This window comes from Numida meleagris, chromosome Z (genome assembly GCF_002078875.1).
Source record: "Numida meleagris isolate 19003 breed g44 Domestic line chromosome Z, NumMel1.0, whole genome shotgun sequence".
Taxonomy (NCBI): domain Eukaryota; kingdom Metazoa; phylum Chordata; class Aves; order Galliformes; family Numididae; genus Numida; species Numida meleagris.
In genome coordinates this window covers 11,679,655-11,695,886 of record NC_034438.1, presented here as the reverse complement: position 1 = coordinate 11,695,886, position 16,232 = coordinate 11,679,655, and the positions used below count along the sequence as shown (strand labels likewise).

Here is a 16,232-nt window from a genome sequence, read left to right as displayed (position 1 = left end):
GGGTGGAATTATTAGGATAACTCCACATACCTAAGCTGTAACTGTCCTCTGATAAGTGTGTAATTTTTATTATTTTTGTCAGATTTTTTTAAGCATCTGATTAATTGAAAATATGTTTGACTTAGACTAATAAAATAATAATTAATTGAAGTAGAAGGGGGGTATAAAAATTTACAAGTTCAGACACATCTTTTTATATTCCAGCACATCTCCAATTCAGCTGTAGATAGTCCACAAAAAGACCAAAAGATGAAGAAACCAAAGGAAAGAAAAGCTAAACAGAATGTGTGAGTGACTCTTTTATTTTAATTTCCTTTCAAATTTGTTTAAAAACAATTAAAATAGTTTCGCTAATAATGGGATTCAGTCAAATTTGAATGGGTTCTTACTGTTTGTAGCAACAAACTCATAGACTGGAACAAAATTCCAGTCATATTCTATTCCACATGAGTAGGCATTTCCCATATACAGGGTGCTGGGTGGATGAATGGTTAGTTTAGTAATGAATAGATAATATAGGCATATAGGCATAGGTTTGTGGTAAGGGCCAGCATTTTCTTTCTGCTTGAAGTATGTAACTGAAGAATAACTGGAAAAGTTTTCCAGATAGAAAATTCTTCCTCCGTCTCAGAAATTGGAGCAGTATCTTTGGACAAATTACAGGGGGAGAGCTATTATTCTAGGAAATATAGCTGTTAACTTGTTAAACAATTTAGAAGAAAGAGATGAAAATGAACATAGGTGATAAATTCATTATCTCCTGAGGGAGGGAGGGGCGGAGGGAGGGAGATATTTTGCACAACTTAAATTCAAGAAATTTACATCATTTTGGCGTGTTTAAAATTTAATGTGAGCTAGATATATATTTTAAAATATCTTTACATTTAAAACATAATGTATAAAATTTATGGAAACAGTCCATAAACTTGATTGTCACATCATTAATTTGAGTTGATTACTGCTTAGTTCAATTTCTTTGAAGCTTTTCATGGGAAGAAACTGTATTCTAATAATGCAGGGATTTTTGTTTGCTATGAGGAATATCAGTGTTTGGGGATTTTTTTCATTTAATGACAAATTTATCCACCTATTTTTATTATTTTTATCAATTTTCTCTATGACTCCACCAAATTTGTTTATCATAATGAAACCTTTGTCCATAATACACAGTGCATGGCTTTATTGTAAAAATCTTATTTCCTTGGCATATAAGTCAATACTCTGTTTGTGTAATATTTGTTAAGAACTTAAAAACAGCCAGCTTTAGGGAAATAAAAGTTTTCTTATGAATTTTCTTTTTTTTAGGAATGCAGATTGGGATCATATTAACTCATATTAACTGTATTGCTTATTGTACTTCCTCTTCTTTTGACTGCTCAGATCAGCCTACTTTTTTTTGCCTGCTATTTGTGTGAACAGCCAGAACTTCCTCAGTGCTTTTGTTTGAGTCAGTTTCTGATTGCTAGGGAGACAAAGCATGAATGTCAATATTTGCCAGCTCAAATTGCAGCATAATGCAATAATCAAAGCAATACAGATCAGTTTAGCTCTGATAAGGTGGCTTTCAGGTATCATTGTTTCAAATATATAAAAGTATTTGTATATAAAATGGGGAAAAATCAAAAGCACAACAAATTACTTTAGCATTTACTTGTCTTCTGTTGTTTTATTTTGAAGCATGACTGAGGTTGCTACTAGCACCATTTCTCAATCATTCTCTTTAGAACAAAATTCTGAGGTTCCCAGGTAAGATAAACCTGTAGTGTTTCATACAGTAAATAAACCCGTTAAACCCGTTACATTTTTAGTCTCAAGTAACATGATCTTTACCTTTGATTGCAAAATATTTGTACCTGTAAACTGTAGCACTGAGTAAACTTTCTGAAACATTTTCATGCCATAATCCTTGTGAATCACATACTCTTGCAGTTTTTCCAGGATATCACATGAATCAAACTTGTTAAATTACCTGGGATAAGGTATAATTATCTCTGTGAGCAGTTGGAAAATACGCTATTGAATATCATCTGGTACATCTTATTTTAATTGTTTTGTAATCTGCAGTTTTATTGTTGCTTTTTAATGTTCTAAGTAGGTAAAGGCACATTTAATCATTTAAGTGAAAGTAAATCTGCCATCTCTAATATTTCAGCTAGTAACGTCCATGTCCATTTTCTCTTACCTTTTTGGTTTTGTGACTAAAAGGACCTTTTTCTGTCACAGTATGGTTTTCTTGTGTATCTCTAGAAAAGCCAATGTGACTAAAGACTGTAGATTATGTCTTAACTGTTATTTTTCACTCACTAGCACTAGGAAAAAATGGCGTATGTGCTATTCAGTGTAGCTTGTGCAGTGTTAATTGTTAAATTTCTCTTACAAATTAATAATACTTTAGATAAATCAAGATATCTTTAACATTTTCTGGATTAATTTAAGACAGCTTACTATATGTGTTATGAACTAGGAGTGTTTTTAGTAATTTTATTCTTTTCATACTATTTTTAAGTAACAGAGAGATTTCTGTAAGTCACGGTCAGACTTCCCTTGCTGCTGGGTCAAGTATATCGAGTGTTATCTCCAGTACTTCAATTTGTGCAAAAAAGGAAGACATCAAGAGCGAAGGCCCAACAGAAGAGAAACTGAACACCTCAGAAACTGTCAGGCAGATGCTCCAAGATGAAATGTTTAAGTTAGTTCAGGTGAGAGCATTTCATTGTTGAAAATCATGTTAACAGTATAAAATGGTATTTAACATTCAGTTGGGATAATTATTGTTTTTAAGTATTTGTTTGCTTGTTTTTAAAAATGATTTCCAGTGCCAGGTAACTACTGTGAAAACTTATTTTACACTCTTTGATTCAGGAAAATTATTAACATAATAATGAAAGGCTGAATGTGTTCTAGTTCAAACAATTCAATGTGCTCTAATTGTATAGATTATGAAAGATTCTGAAGCTGTAATAACTTCATAGCTGTGCTAGCAATTAATTTTTGTTAGTACATTGAAACAATTACATATGAGCTTACATTTACCTGAACTTCACACAAGAAGTGAAGGAATTGGTCTTGCTCTAGCGATGCCTATGACAGATTTTTAATGTGTCTGCAAGTCCAGTTCTATAAGCCATCATACAAATGAATCATCATTGAAACTTATGGAAGATGTTTATTGATATTGTGTATTTTATGTTGATAAGATAGTGGACTGTTAGAATGTGGATTAGAGATGTTATTTTTGTCAGGATCCCTGTTAAAAGTGTTTTTACATGTTACCTTTGTGTGTTTGCGTGCCCAGCTACAGCAAATCAACTTCATGAGTTTAATGCAAATAGTACAGTCATCATTTGCCAACCTGCCAAATGTGCAACAAATTTTGCAACAATATCAATCTGCTCACCTAGAAGGAATCCAGCCTGTGCACAGAGCTGAAGTCAACGGCTCTGGAAGACCTTCATGTTCTGCAAATGCTTCTCTAAAAAAGCAACTGCCCACTGAAGAAAAAAGAGGAAAACATGATCAAAAGAGCTCAGATTTTCAACCAGCGAATAGTTTCAGAGATGAAAGCAACTGTGTCCATGTAAAGGTAGGTATATCAGTGTGTCATTTTTGAAGACATAAATGTCTCTGTATATATTCTGTATATCTAATTTGTTATCTGTTCTGTTAAATTACTAAATCTTTTTGTAGCGATTGCTGCAGACAAACATAAACAAAAAACACATATTTTTGTGTATATATAGTTTATTAGCAGTATTTCACAGTGCTTTCAAATGCTTTTTTTGTTTGTTTTCTGATTTAGAATCAGCAGAATGTAAGTGTTTCTTTAAGCCTACTAGAAAGTGACAGCAGAGAGACAGGACTTATGCCACCATCACAAGATTTGCATTCTTCAGCACCTGTTAAACCATTTCATCTCCTAGCTCCTTCCTCAGATGTTCAGAAAGCACCCAAGTTTATCCCCATTGAAAAAAACACAAATTACTCAAATGGATTTCCTCTGCTTAAACTTGAATCAGGTTATCATTCCAAATCAGCATTTTTACATCCAATAGAAATGTCATCAGCTTTTGCTGGACCACCCCCAATAGTACGAGTAGCTTGGAATTCATCAGATTCTTTATGGAACCATCAGTCATCATGCAAAGAAAGGAGGAGTAAGTCTACAGCACATTTGAACATGAGTAGAAATAACCCTGAGATGTCAAGACAAATGCAAGAGGAAGAGAAAAGATGGGCAGAAACTGTGCGTAAGCCACCTTCCAAACACCTATGTTCAAGTCAGAATGAGGAACAAGAAGTTTCACCTGAGCAGCAGTTCTCTGGTAATGTGAAAATGGACAATACACTGATCACCCAAAACCTGGCTGGTATTCCTCTACTGCACTTACATCTTGATCCGGTACCTCGACTTCCACCAGTTATAAGACAGCCGATCACCACTGCTTTAATACCTGTTAAACCTGTAAAACAAGAGACTGACTGCAGAGAAACACTAGAGCACACAGGAATATCACTGCTCCATGCCAATTTACCTCAACAAAAGAAGGTACTAGATTTAATAATACATTTTTCTAGGTTGCAAGAGCTTTTTTTAGTATCATGATTTCTAATTCATAAAGAATTAGTTAATGCTTCCACTTTAAAGAATTTGGAAGTCTTCAGTTCAGCTGCCAGAAGAGAGTTTGGAACTAAAGTACCTTTATACTGGAATGTTAATGCAAAGGAGGCTTGGTACTGAATTGTGTAAAGAATCTACTGGCCCAAAATGATAAACAATATTTCTGTCACAAAAAGTAGTCACTTCTGTTTTTACAGAAAGTTAAATACAATTATTTACAGAACTACAAAGAAAACAGTGAGAAATTCTGTTCTGTAAAGGGCAGAAATCTAATGCTAAAAGGCTTGGGAACAAAAGGAACAAATTGGGAACAAATATTGGGAATAAATATTCACTTTGTCATGTGAATATTGAGAACTTGATACTTTGAAACATATTGTTCTGACAGAATCTCATATTCTCAATCATCTCACCCATTCCAGCTGAAGGTAAATGTTTTTCCTAGAAGCATTTCAATATTTGTCTACATTTCCAATTTTCATCTTCAACCAGATATATAAGAAGTGCTTATATTAGTGAAATATGTTCTGTGGAGAAAATTCCTATGTTCTACATTATTTTCTGGAAACAGTTTACATATTTACACATTGCTTCTGATTCAGCTATTAAATTTTCATTCTCTCACAAATTGGGCTGTGTTTATATAACTGAGATACAAACAGGACCTGCTGCATTCATCCGGTATGACTGGGGTCCCCTCCTATTTTATCACTTTCATTTTTTTTCTTCTCTGTGTGAACTTTCAGGTGCCAAAACTTATTCCACCTCAAGATCTCATTGCATTTGAGCAACGTGACCACTGTCATACTGTGACCAATACTTCCTCTGGGCAGGACCAAACTAAACCTATGCAGTTACTAAAAACTGATTTAAAACCATTTGAACCAAGAGATGTGAAGAACAGTACAAAAAGGCAAGCCAAACTTTCAAAATGGGTCTTCATTTTGAAGAGACTGCGCTGCAGATCATCACTATTAGTAGTAATCTTTAAGAAGGAAAGGATTGCTCTGTTACAAGCAATATGATAGATACAGGCTCTGATAATGACTCCAGACAGTGCCCATCAAAATTGCAGCAGAAGAGTTATTTTGTTTTGCTAGCTGTGTTAGTCATGACTTTTGAAATTTGATTTTTACCTGCTTGCACTTGATCTGTGCCTTCCCAGGAAGAGATAATGACATCATTGCGTCTAGAATAGAATGCTTTCTTATGATTATGATGCTTTTAACTCAGGCAGATGGACGGACTCTGAGCGTTCACTGTAAGGTTGAGAACAAAGGGTATATAAATAACTGCAGCTGTCGTTCTGTAGTTTAGAAAACCTGTTTTGACATTATAAGTTGAAATTCTTAAGGCTGTAGTTGTTGTCTTACAATCTAGTCATCAGATATTAAAGAGAATTGCAACTTTTTTAGTAAAAGAGTTAATAAGAAAGTTTTATTGATAACAGAAGTCCGTGTCTTGCTGGAGAATGTCTTACAGTTTCCTTACAGGCATTTTGTGTTGTAATGATATTTATTTTAAATACACAAAATATAGTTACATAATATTATCCAGTCTGTAGTATTTTATATGAGTGTCTATGAGTTCTTGCAGTTATTTTAGGTACATTTCTTGTAGGCAGAATCACCTTTTGAACCGATCTGTATGCAGCAGTTGTGTTTATGTTTTCCACCTTTGTTTCAGTGCATATGTTCTACTGGTAATGCTTCTCAGAAAACAGTAGGTATTCTGACAATTGTGGAGCAGTTGTTACTTTTCTTTATAATTACTGTGTTGACAGACAGAAGAGGCGTGATAAGAAACAAATGGAAGAGGAAGTGGAAAAGGAGAAACGAAGCGTGTCCTTCTGCCCAGATGATTCCATCATTAATACTGGTGATACAGTGATGGTTGTTGAATCAGAAATGGTAGTGTATAAAAATGTTTTCTTCTTTGCCTTTTTCCATTCAAGTATTAAAAACATAAACTGAAACAATCATGTAAATTTCTTCCAGGCAGTCCCGTAGAAACAGTACATATTCTTCATTCACATCTTTGTATGTACGGTGAAGAAGAGGTTTATAATGGAAAAAGAATTACAGGGTTGAATTTGTTTTTCCTGTGATGTGAACTTTCCTAATTAGAAAGGATATTTTGACATTTAAAGTGAATACACATGTAAGCACCAATCACTTAAGAAATGTTTTGTCTGTCAGTAAAACAAGGACAGCTATCCCAAGCGTTACTTTTTCACATGAGGCTGATTGATGACAATATAAATTGGAACAGGGAGAAAGAACTCTCACCTCTGTTTTATCCAAGTCACTGAGAAGACAAACCCTTCCTCAAGCTAGGTTTTGATTTATACAGTTCTGTTGTTTACATAGGCTGTTTTAGTATGTTTTAACATCTTTGGAGGTTATCCTTGCCAGTATCAGATTGAAAACCAGAATGTTTACTTCCCAGTACAGCAGGTTCTATTTCTGGTACATAATATACCTTCTTTGAAACTTCCTTGTCTAGCACAGCTACTAGAGAATCTCACCAGAGCTAGAAAATGTTAATTATGATACAGCAGAGGTAGAATATCTCATAGTGAGAAAATGAACAGCATCAACAAAACCTTTCATTCTGACTGGAACTTATTTTTTATGATTTTTTTTTCAATTAGGATGAAGAAGCAAAATGTACCTCTTCCCTGCAAGATGATGTTGTCATTTCCATGGGCAAGTACACGTGTTTTTAATACTTTGAATGCTTAAATCAAGGAACAGAAGTTTGTTAGATTTCAAAGCAAAGTTCCATATTAAGACAATATCAAAATATTGATAAGTGAAACTGTGTAGTCTTCAGAAATATGAGCTGCATTGTATATAACAGAATCATTTCCCAGAAAATTAAAAAATCTTTATGAGATGCTCAACAAATGTTCAGTCCTCTTTTAAAATAGGTGTGGTGTGGAGCAAATCTATATTTACCCTCTTTTAGCTTAAAAACATTATCCCTAATCATATCACTACACTCCCTGATTACTTGTAAATTCAGAATAATTCTCCTGAAAATTCTGTAAGTTTCCTTGAAACTTAGGTGCTGGTGTTTTATTTACACCTATAAACAATGAAACTCACAAAAGAGTGAAGAGTATATTGTATGAATTTCAGTAACTGTGGCTCGTAGTGATTTCTTATTCATGAGATTAATCAGAAGAACGCTTTAAACAAACCCTTCAAATTCTAAATCAGCTTTATTTGATTTCAATAAATTTCCAGTTTTATTTGACAGCAACTTCTAATTGTATGAAATTGAAGACTCTCATATTTAAAAGAAACTGAATGTTTACGGTATTTCTAGCTCACACAAAGAAGACTTTTGACTACAGAAAGATTTGCTTCTTTCTGGTGTATTAATTCAGCATAGTATTTAGTCCTACCAGATAAAAATAATGCAATCCATTCTCTGAAATTTATCTTAGGCATTTTCTGTCTTGCAAAGATCTGTAAAAATATCAGTAAGGAAATAAATGTATACATGTCATAAATTTAAATTACGCTTTTAAATTATGAAACAAATTACAGAACATCAGGGATTAGAAGGGACCTCGAAAGATCATGTAGTCCAATCCCCCTGCCGGAGGAGGATCACCTCGACTGGGTCACACAGGAACGCATCCAGGCGGGTTTTGAATGTCTCCAGAGAAGGAGACCCTGGAACCTCTCTGGGCAGCCTGTCCCAGTGTTCTGTTACCCAAATTCATTGTTCAGCATATTAATGTATTTAGTTTGAATAATACACATCTAAACCTAGTCTTGATTTTAATTCAGTATAACATTGTAAGATTCAGTGCACTTGCATGTTTGCAGAAGACAGATATTGCAAACTTTTCTTGCTATCATTTATGAAGTATACTTAAAATAAAGTGTCAAAATGCAGGGCAAAATCTGCTGGAGCCCTTAGTTTTAATCTAAAACGATTACTTTTTCTAATTCATGCCCTACTTATAGACAGCTATTTTTGAATTTTAGACAAAGCGGTGGAAGCAGTTACTACTCCAGATCTACATTACATGGCTTCTACAAGGAAAAAAATAGCAGAAACTCAAGATGCAAGTACAAACACTTACCCAGGTAAATGTTACCTATGTGAGCTACGGCAACCAACTGTTCACTGGCATTGTTTCTAGTTAATTGCAATATTTGGTAAGTTTTTGCAGCTTTAACTTTTTGTTAAAAAAAAAAAAGTATTAAACTAGAAGATACTGGAATGTAAATTACAAAACGTTAGCTAAAATAACTATAACTAAAAATACTACTGACATAATTATGTAAGTGACTCAGTATGCTTTCTGTAGGTCACTTCTATTTTCTAAGGGCTCCTTTTAGCTCACATTGTTTTTATGAAAACACATTTTAGATAGTGTTTCACATTTGATTGAGATTGCTTTCCTACCTTTTCGTGCCAGTTTTCCTTTGATCATGGGCTGGTAAATCAGAAGCATACATTCAGATCATGCCATAAGTGTCTTTCCTTAGATTAATGCATTTTGTTTCTTTTCTTATCAAGTGCTCAAATCATATAAGGATATTGGAATCAGTACTGAAACTGAGATTTCTGACGCTGGAAAAAATGAGTCAGTTATGTCTGTTCCTGTATTGGGTATGGTTTCAGGATTTTTTTTGTTTTGTTTTTTTGTTTTGAAAATCTATAAAAATTCTACCATTTAAAAATGTATTTTTGTATGACATAACTGTATATGTAGAGCAGTGATGAGATTCTGATTTATTCTATTTCTTTCAACTAAATGTGAAATAATAGTAAATACTGTTTATGAAACATTTAGTTCTATTTTAGCTAGTGCAGTGTAGCCATGCTTTTGTGCCCGTGTGTTATGAGAAACATTCATGGGCTTTAGAGTTGTTTTATTGATGCTCAATTTTGACTTTTTTTTTCTGATATGTCAAATTTTGGTGCTGTTTGCAGAATACAAAATTGAAAGTAATTTTGATTTGAGGCTAAAGATGTATTTTGTTTTATGTTTTGTCCCTCACAAAACTTCTCAAAACTTATGTGTCCCTCACAAATCCTTGATAAATTGTACTGCATAAGATTTATTACCTAGGAGTTTTCCCTCTGCTAGCACACAAGCATATTGATTTTTTATTTTTAGAAAATTCAGTGACGTTGCTCCATTTGGAAAATTATTCTACTATGTAGTGTACTTTGCAAATATTATTTATTTATTTGATCTTTCTAGGAAAGTATTGTCATTTAATTGGATCAAGTCAAGGTGCAGGTTTTTTTTTTAAACTAATTTAGATGGAATTGGGAATGAATAGCAATTTATACTGCAGAATGCTGCTCCAATTTTAATCTTTTGAGTATTTTTGTGCTAATTTATCACCAAAATGAAAAATAATTAGTGATTGATTTTGTTTGAAACAAACTTTCAAGAAATGTATTGAGCAATGCTGTTTATTTTCCTTTTTAAAAAGAACAGCTAATCAAAGCATTTATCATTCAGAGAATGCAGACCAAGTGGTTTGTCCAGAGTTTCATGGCTTTTACTGTAAATATGATATTAATCATTATTTTTTTCCCGTAGAATCGCCTAGTGTCCCTAAATTATCATCACCCGACATGTATTTAAACCTGAGATTACCCAGTGAAGTGAAGGAGAGACTTCTACCATCAAATATGTCTGATGCACGTGATTTGGTTAGTGGTGCAATGTACATATGGTTTAATTACAAGAATACCATTTGTCTTATCTCGTGAATCTGTATTATTCATTTTTGGATAAGTAAGTTGTAGAATACCGAAGATTCCAGTTATTCTGTCTCTGAAACAAGAAATCTCTTTCAACTCTTACAAAGAGTAAACACAGGAAATGATTAAAAATGAACTACTCAAAGCATATACTGTATAATTCTTCATCATCTTGTTTTTGTTCAGAGTGAACGTAAATACATTAGTGTGATTGACATTGAAGACAGTGATATCCTTAAGGATTTACCGATGATACCTGAGTCAGCAGGTGGGTTAGTTACCACAGAGCAAAATGAGAAGTTTGAAATTCCACCTACTGCAGAAGTTCATGACATGGCGGCTTCTGTTACTGATGCAATTCCATCTGAGCTGCTTCAGAAGAAAGGTAAACATTTTATTTTTAAACCAGTAAAAAAGCTGCCCATTTTTATTATAATATTCTTACCTCCTCACAAAATACCCTCAGCCTTTCTCCCACTCAGTTCCTGCTTGTTTTGCTTTATGCATCAAAACATTTATACATTTGACATGTTTGTATTGATACGTGCCTGCTAAAATGCAGCATAGCTATGTCTAATTATTTGCAGTACTTAAATGTTTACAGTTCATTCAGGGATGTTGATCCACTCTTTTATTTCAAGACAGTCATCTCAAAGATATATCAAGCCAAATGCAAAAGGAGCATAAGGAGACAGATTCCGCTAGAGAATGTGTAACTTGGGATACAGTACTTGAGGATGCAAGAACTTTCCCTTCTACAAGGCTGCTGTCTAAAGCAATTGGCAAAGAATACTTTTCAACAAAGCATCAGGAAATAGATATGCAATTACACACACTGCAGAATATAACAAAAAATATGGAGGAGGATTTCAAAAATACCAAACATGTGAGTTCAGACTGCTAACTGTTGTGCCTGAAATGGTTTACTTTCTACTTCCTTGAAATAAAGAGAAAAACTTATATCTTGGAATAATATATTTTCAAACCTGGTAGCTATATATTGAGAGAGAATAAAATGCAGTTCTTTCACATTTGGTGCTGTATCTGTTGGCTGATATGGTTGCCTACAGTGGGCCAAATACTGGCTGAAATGGTGATGTTCTTAGTGAACAGGTGGAGTATATTTAATTTTCTTCTAACTGTGGAATAGCAAAAAGCTTTGGGCTCAGCAAAGGTCCGGCAAAGTTTTGCCCCTCCAGAATGTTAAGTGACTAATTCTGGAAACTGTTTCCACTGATTTCATAAAATATTTGCACTTTTAACATCTTTATGAAAGTAAATATATAAGTAAAATGAATACATATTGGACATAGTGCATTCAGATGATCTTCTACAGTAAGATGTTATATAATAACAGACCTCTTAATACTATGTCTAATTTGCCAGAATCTTCACGTGAGGCTGACTTTATGCAAAGTGGAGAATATTGCCAATTACTTCTTCACGTTACTTTGACTTTTTAATAACGTTAGAGCAAAGTAGGAGGTGAATATTCTAAGCATAAGCCAATAGGTTCTGATTTTACCAGTCTAGTACCAAATTTTTTTATTTGCACATTATGGCAACTGACTCAGTTTCTAGTTCACTTTGTAACTCCACAGCATCTGCTTTTTGTATAATCATTCAAACTAATAGTGTCCATTGCCTGCTCTTCCAAATATTCACAGAAATATAAGGACCTCAGTGTGTCAGCTGCACACAGTATCACATTAAAGTGGATTAATTAATCACTTTACCCTTCCTCCTGGTGATTATCTAAGCTGATTTTTCAAAGCTTGCGTTGAAAAAAATCTTTGCACATCTTCTCTGTTAGGGCGTTTCACTGTGTTTTTGTTTTTAAACTTCTTCTGAGCACTTAGCCAAATCCTGATCCCTGGAAATAAACTGATCTTCTTTTTTGCCATTCCTTCAGTACATAACAATTGATCATTCATTTTATAACAATTTCTTACGTATTAGACATGAATGTTGAGGCCTGTTCTTTGTAAAAACAACACGCTTTAAGATGTCTCAACAAAATTAATCAGTTTCACTTTCACAATTTGAAAAGTATTTCAAATTCAGGAAACTCCTGACTAAGGAAGAATGTGGAAATATTTTTCTGTTTTTTTTAAATAAGATATGTTAGGAAAATACAGATATTTATAAAATAAGAGATAATGTCATTAACAGGATTAAAACTTTTCATAAGAATAATACAGTTCATATGTATAATCAAAGTAATGTTGCAGAAGAAAAACTCTTTAGAAGAAATAATTCTACTTGAGGTACTATGATTCTGACTTATTTTCTTTGTTTTGATTAAGGGTGTTCCATTAAAATGTTCCTATGATTCAGAAGAAGAAAAAATATTTAAAGCAAACTGTGTGAATATCTGCTATGTAAGTCACAAAAATGCTTTGGAGATTATATTCTTACTTAGTTTTTGGGTTTAATTTGTAGCTTGTGAAAATAATAGAAGATTTGGAAATGGCTGCCAGTTCAGACCCTCATGCTCATCCGTCATTCTCTGAAGATTCTAGAATCATTGATGATGGTACGTGTTCAGTTAACATACGGACAGTAAACTTTGGATTGCATATTAAACTTGACTTTTTCTTACCAATGAAATCTAATGCAGTCCCAAGAGATGTTACTGAGATATTAAGGAAATTAAAAATACAAGAGAAAGAAAAAAAATCAAAACTAGATAATCTGAATAACACTGTTTATTGCTTCAACAAAAAAATTATTTGAAAACATTTGTATAATTTGATCTTTTCGAAAATTGTCATGCTGGGCTGGAGCATGGGACTTTAAAGATGATAGTGTATATTTCTATTTTATTAAAAATCAAAAGTGGTGCTTATGATGGCTTTGTTTGCTGATAAAAAAAAGGGTATGGAACTAGTTCAGTTTTCTGTATGTATATACAACAAATACTTTTTTCATGTGTCTCTAGTGGCTATGTAATTGTAATATCTTCTGATTTTATTAAAAGCTTACATCAGCTTAACTGTCTGCTAGAGCGGATACATTGAATAATTTATTTTTTATATAACCATAGAATCATAGAATGGCTTGGGTTGGAAGGGACCTCAAGAATCATCAGGTTCCACTCCCCCGGCCACAGGCACGGTTGCCAACTGCTAGATCAAGTACCAGATCATGTTCCCAGGGTCCCATCCAAACTGGCCCTGCACACCTCCAGGGATGGGGCATCCACAGCCTCTCTGGGCAACCTGTTCTAGTGCCTCACTACTCTCAGTGAAAAACTCCACCTTCACATCTAATCTAAATCTTCCCTCCCTTAGTTTAAAACCATTCCTCCTTGTCCAGTCACTATCTATCTGTGTAAAATGTTGATTTTCCTCCATTTATAAAATCTCCTTTTAAATACTGGAAGGTCTCCCCACAGCCTTCTCTTCTCCAGACTGAACAAGCCCAGCTCCTGCAGCCTGTCTCCACAGGAGAGGTGCTCCAGCCCTCTGCTCATCTGTGTCGACCTCCTCTGGACCTACTCCAGAATCTCCATATCTTTCCTGTGTTGGGGGCCCCAGACCTGCACACAGGACTCCAGATGGGGACTCACAAGGACAGAGTAGAAAGGGACAATCACTTCCCTTGCCCTGCTGGCCACCGCTCTTCTGATGCAGCCCTGGATTCTGTTGGCCTTCCTGGCTGCAAGCACACTGCTGGCTTATGTTAAGTTCTTCATCAACCAGGACTCTCAAAGCATTCTTCTCTCAGTTTGTATACAGACCTGGTGTTACCCTGATCCAAGTGCAAAACCTTGCATTTTGATTTGTTGAACCTCGTTAGGTTCGCAAAGGCCAACCTTTCAGTTTTACCAAGGTCCCTCTGGACAGCATCCCTTCCTTCTGCTGTATCAACTGCACTGCTCAGCTTGGTGTCATCAGCAAACTTTCTGAGGGTGCACTCAATCCCATTATCTGTGTCACTGATAAAGATGTTAAAGAGTACTAGTCTTAAGATGGACCCCTGGGGGACACTGCTCATCACCGGCCTCACCTGGACATAGAGCCATTGACCACAACCCCCTGGTTGCAACCTTCCAGCCAATTCCTTATCCGCTGTATAGTCCACCCTTCAAATCCATATCTCTCCGATGTAGATAACATATTTACTTATAGCTAATATACTTCACCAAGGTGGAAAATGTTAAGGGTATGTATTTCAGGTCCGTTTTACAGTCATACCTTAACAGTGTCATCTACTTAATGAATTTAATACAAAGCCAAGTGGCAGAAACAAATCATGTCTACATCTGCATTTATACGTAAGAAAATATTTGAGATGTCCATTAGCCTCACACAAAGTACTTCATAGTTTAGTCTTCTTGTCATGTACAGGACTGGGACATACATCGCAGTTCTTGTTGAGCACTTCCATAAGAGGACACAGCTGATCTCTCAATAAGTGTACTAAACTGTTGATATTATAAATCTAAGTTGTTGTAGGTTGGACACATAAACTAAATATGCCACTAGCATGTAAGATAGATCTTGTATTTTTTTTCATTAATCTGTAATAATAACTATTTTTTTCCATTGGATCAGAATATTATTTGAAGGATGTAATTATTGAAGATGTTATGGATGATGAAAAGGAGAGCTTAAAACTTGGACGTCCCATACCCAGTTATACTACTTTGGAAGTGAACTCTTCTGCATTTACAACCTCTGCTTCTAACTTTCCCAGTGGCATAAAATCATCTTTGGGTATAATTTTTAATGTTTACTGTTCTCTTTTTCTCCATTTAAAACTAAGCAATCCTTTTCTTCCTTGATGTAGTGTTTGGTCATGGCTGTTATGTGATGCCATTGAGCTCATAAATGGCAGTTTATGGATTTTTATTCTTATGGATGATTATTCTTCCAGTCAGCTTACTTTCCAGTCTTTCTAGATTGCATTATTTAGAATGGCTTCGTGGATGTGCATGGATTATGAGTTACATATTACATGACAGTACAGTGTCATAGAGCTTTGAAGACAGTTTGGCAGTGCATTATACTTGCACTCAAATCCACCCTGTTACTGAGAGAAAACAAATAACTTTGGGTCTGTTTCTGAATCCCTCCTCTGCACTGATTTGTAGTCATTATGTTTTGTAATTGTAAGTATTATTTTCCTAAGTATTAGGTGACACAGTGTCGTACAATGCTCTTTTTTTCTTCCTGAAGCTGTCTTAATAATCTCTGGCATCTTCCTGCATTTTCGAGATAAAAGATTTCAGTTCAATCCAGCCAGCATCAGTAAAATGATTTTTTTAATCACTACATGGTAACTACTGTTTATATCCCAAAACATTATTTTATGAGGTCCCATTTCATTTTGCAAACTGACAGTGTGTTGATTTTTGCAGTTTTGAAGGCAAAGGTAGCAGTAGAGATGTTCTCAATGTTACAGGATATTTTGTCTTTATGTTGCTTATATTGCATGTTTTCAAGCTCATAAGAATTATATATATTTTGTACAGGTGAACATGCATTTGATTGTCATATTTGCAGAAATCTTTCTTGAAAGGTGTTAAAACATGGATCCTGTATCTGCATATATTAAAAGCAAATCTCAAATAGTATGTTTATTCTTTCCCCTTTAAGTAAAAACTTGTAAGCTAAGAAAACTCTATGTCATGCTGAGTTGCAGCTGTAACTTTTTGAGTTAATACTAATTAGCCTAGGGAGAACAGCACTCATCTTGCCTCCAGTACGTCCATGCTGCTCTTTAGCTACATTTCCTGAACTGCAGCAGTTCTTAACCTGGCTTTTTAAAGTAAGTGGGAATCATTTATTTTCCTTAAATAGCTGGAGAGTTAATTGAAACAGATCTCTCCCACTTAGCTGGAAATAATTAGCTTCATTGTGGC

The 16,232-nt window shown here is 34.5% G+C and overlaps 1 protein-coding gene across 7 annotated transcripts in view; it reads left to right on the top strand.

The window, feature by feature from the left end:
• Nucleotides 1-16,232, top strand: part of CZH5orf42 (chromosome Z C5orf42 homolog) — a 59,753-nt gene that overhangs the window by 33,036 nt on the left and 10,485 nt on the right. For 5 of the 7 annotated variants that reach the window (XM_021379563.1, XM_021379562.1, XM_021379560.1 and 2 more), the window contains 15 exons: nt 205-287; nt 1,678-1,746; nt 2,507-2,699; nt 3,296-3,583; nt 3,800-4,546; nt 5,365-5,531; nt 6,402-6,528; nt 7,272-7,326; nt 8,623-8,724; nt 9,161-9,253; nt 10,200-10,312; nt 10,550-10,748; nt 11,005-11,249; nt 12,806-12,899; nt 14,923-15,084. In XM_021379563.1, the coding sequence (XP_021235238.1) occupies nt 205-287; nt 1,678-1,746; nt 2,507-2,699; nt 3,296-3,583; nt 3,800-4,546; nt 5,365-5,531; nt 6,402-6,528; nt 7,272-7,326; nt 8,623-8,724; nt 9,161-9,253; nt 10,200-10,312; nt 10,550-10,748; nt 11,005-11,249; nt 12,806-12,899; nt 14,923-15,084 (2,737 nt within the window). Of the gene's footprint in view, nt 1-204; nt 288-1,677; nt 1,747-2,506; nt 2,700-3,295; nt 3,584-3,799; nt 4,547-5,364; nt 5,532-6,401; nt 6,529-7,271; nt 7,327-8,622; nt 8,725-9,160; nt 9,254-10,199; nt 10,313-10,549; nt 10,749-11,004; nt 11,250-12,805; nt 12,900-13,760; nt 14,327-14,922; nt 15,085-16,232 lie in introns of those variants that run through there. The other 2 variants (XM_021379565.1, XM_021379566.1) reach the window with 2 other exon arrangements.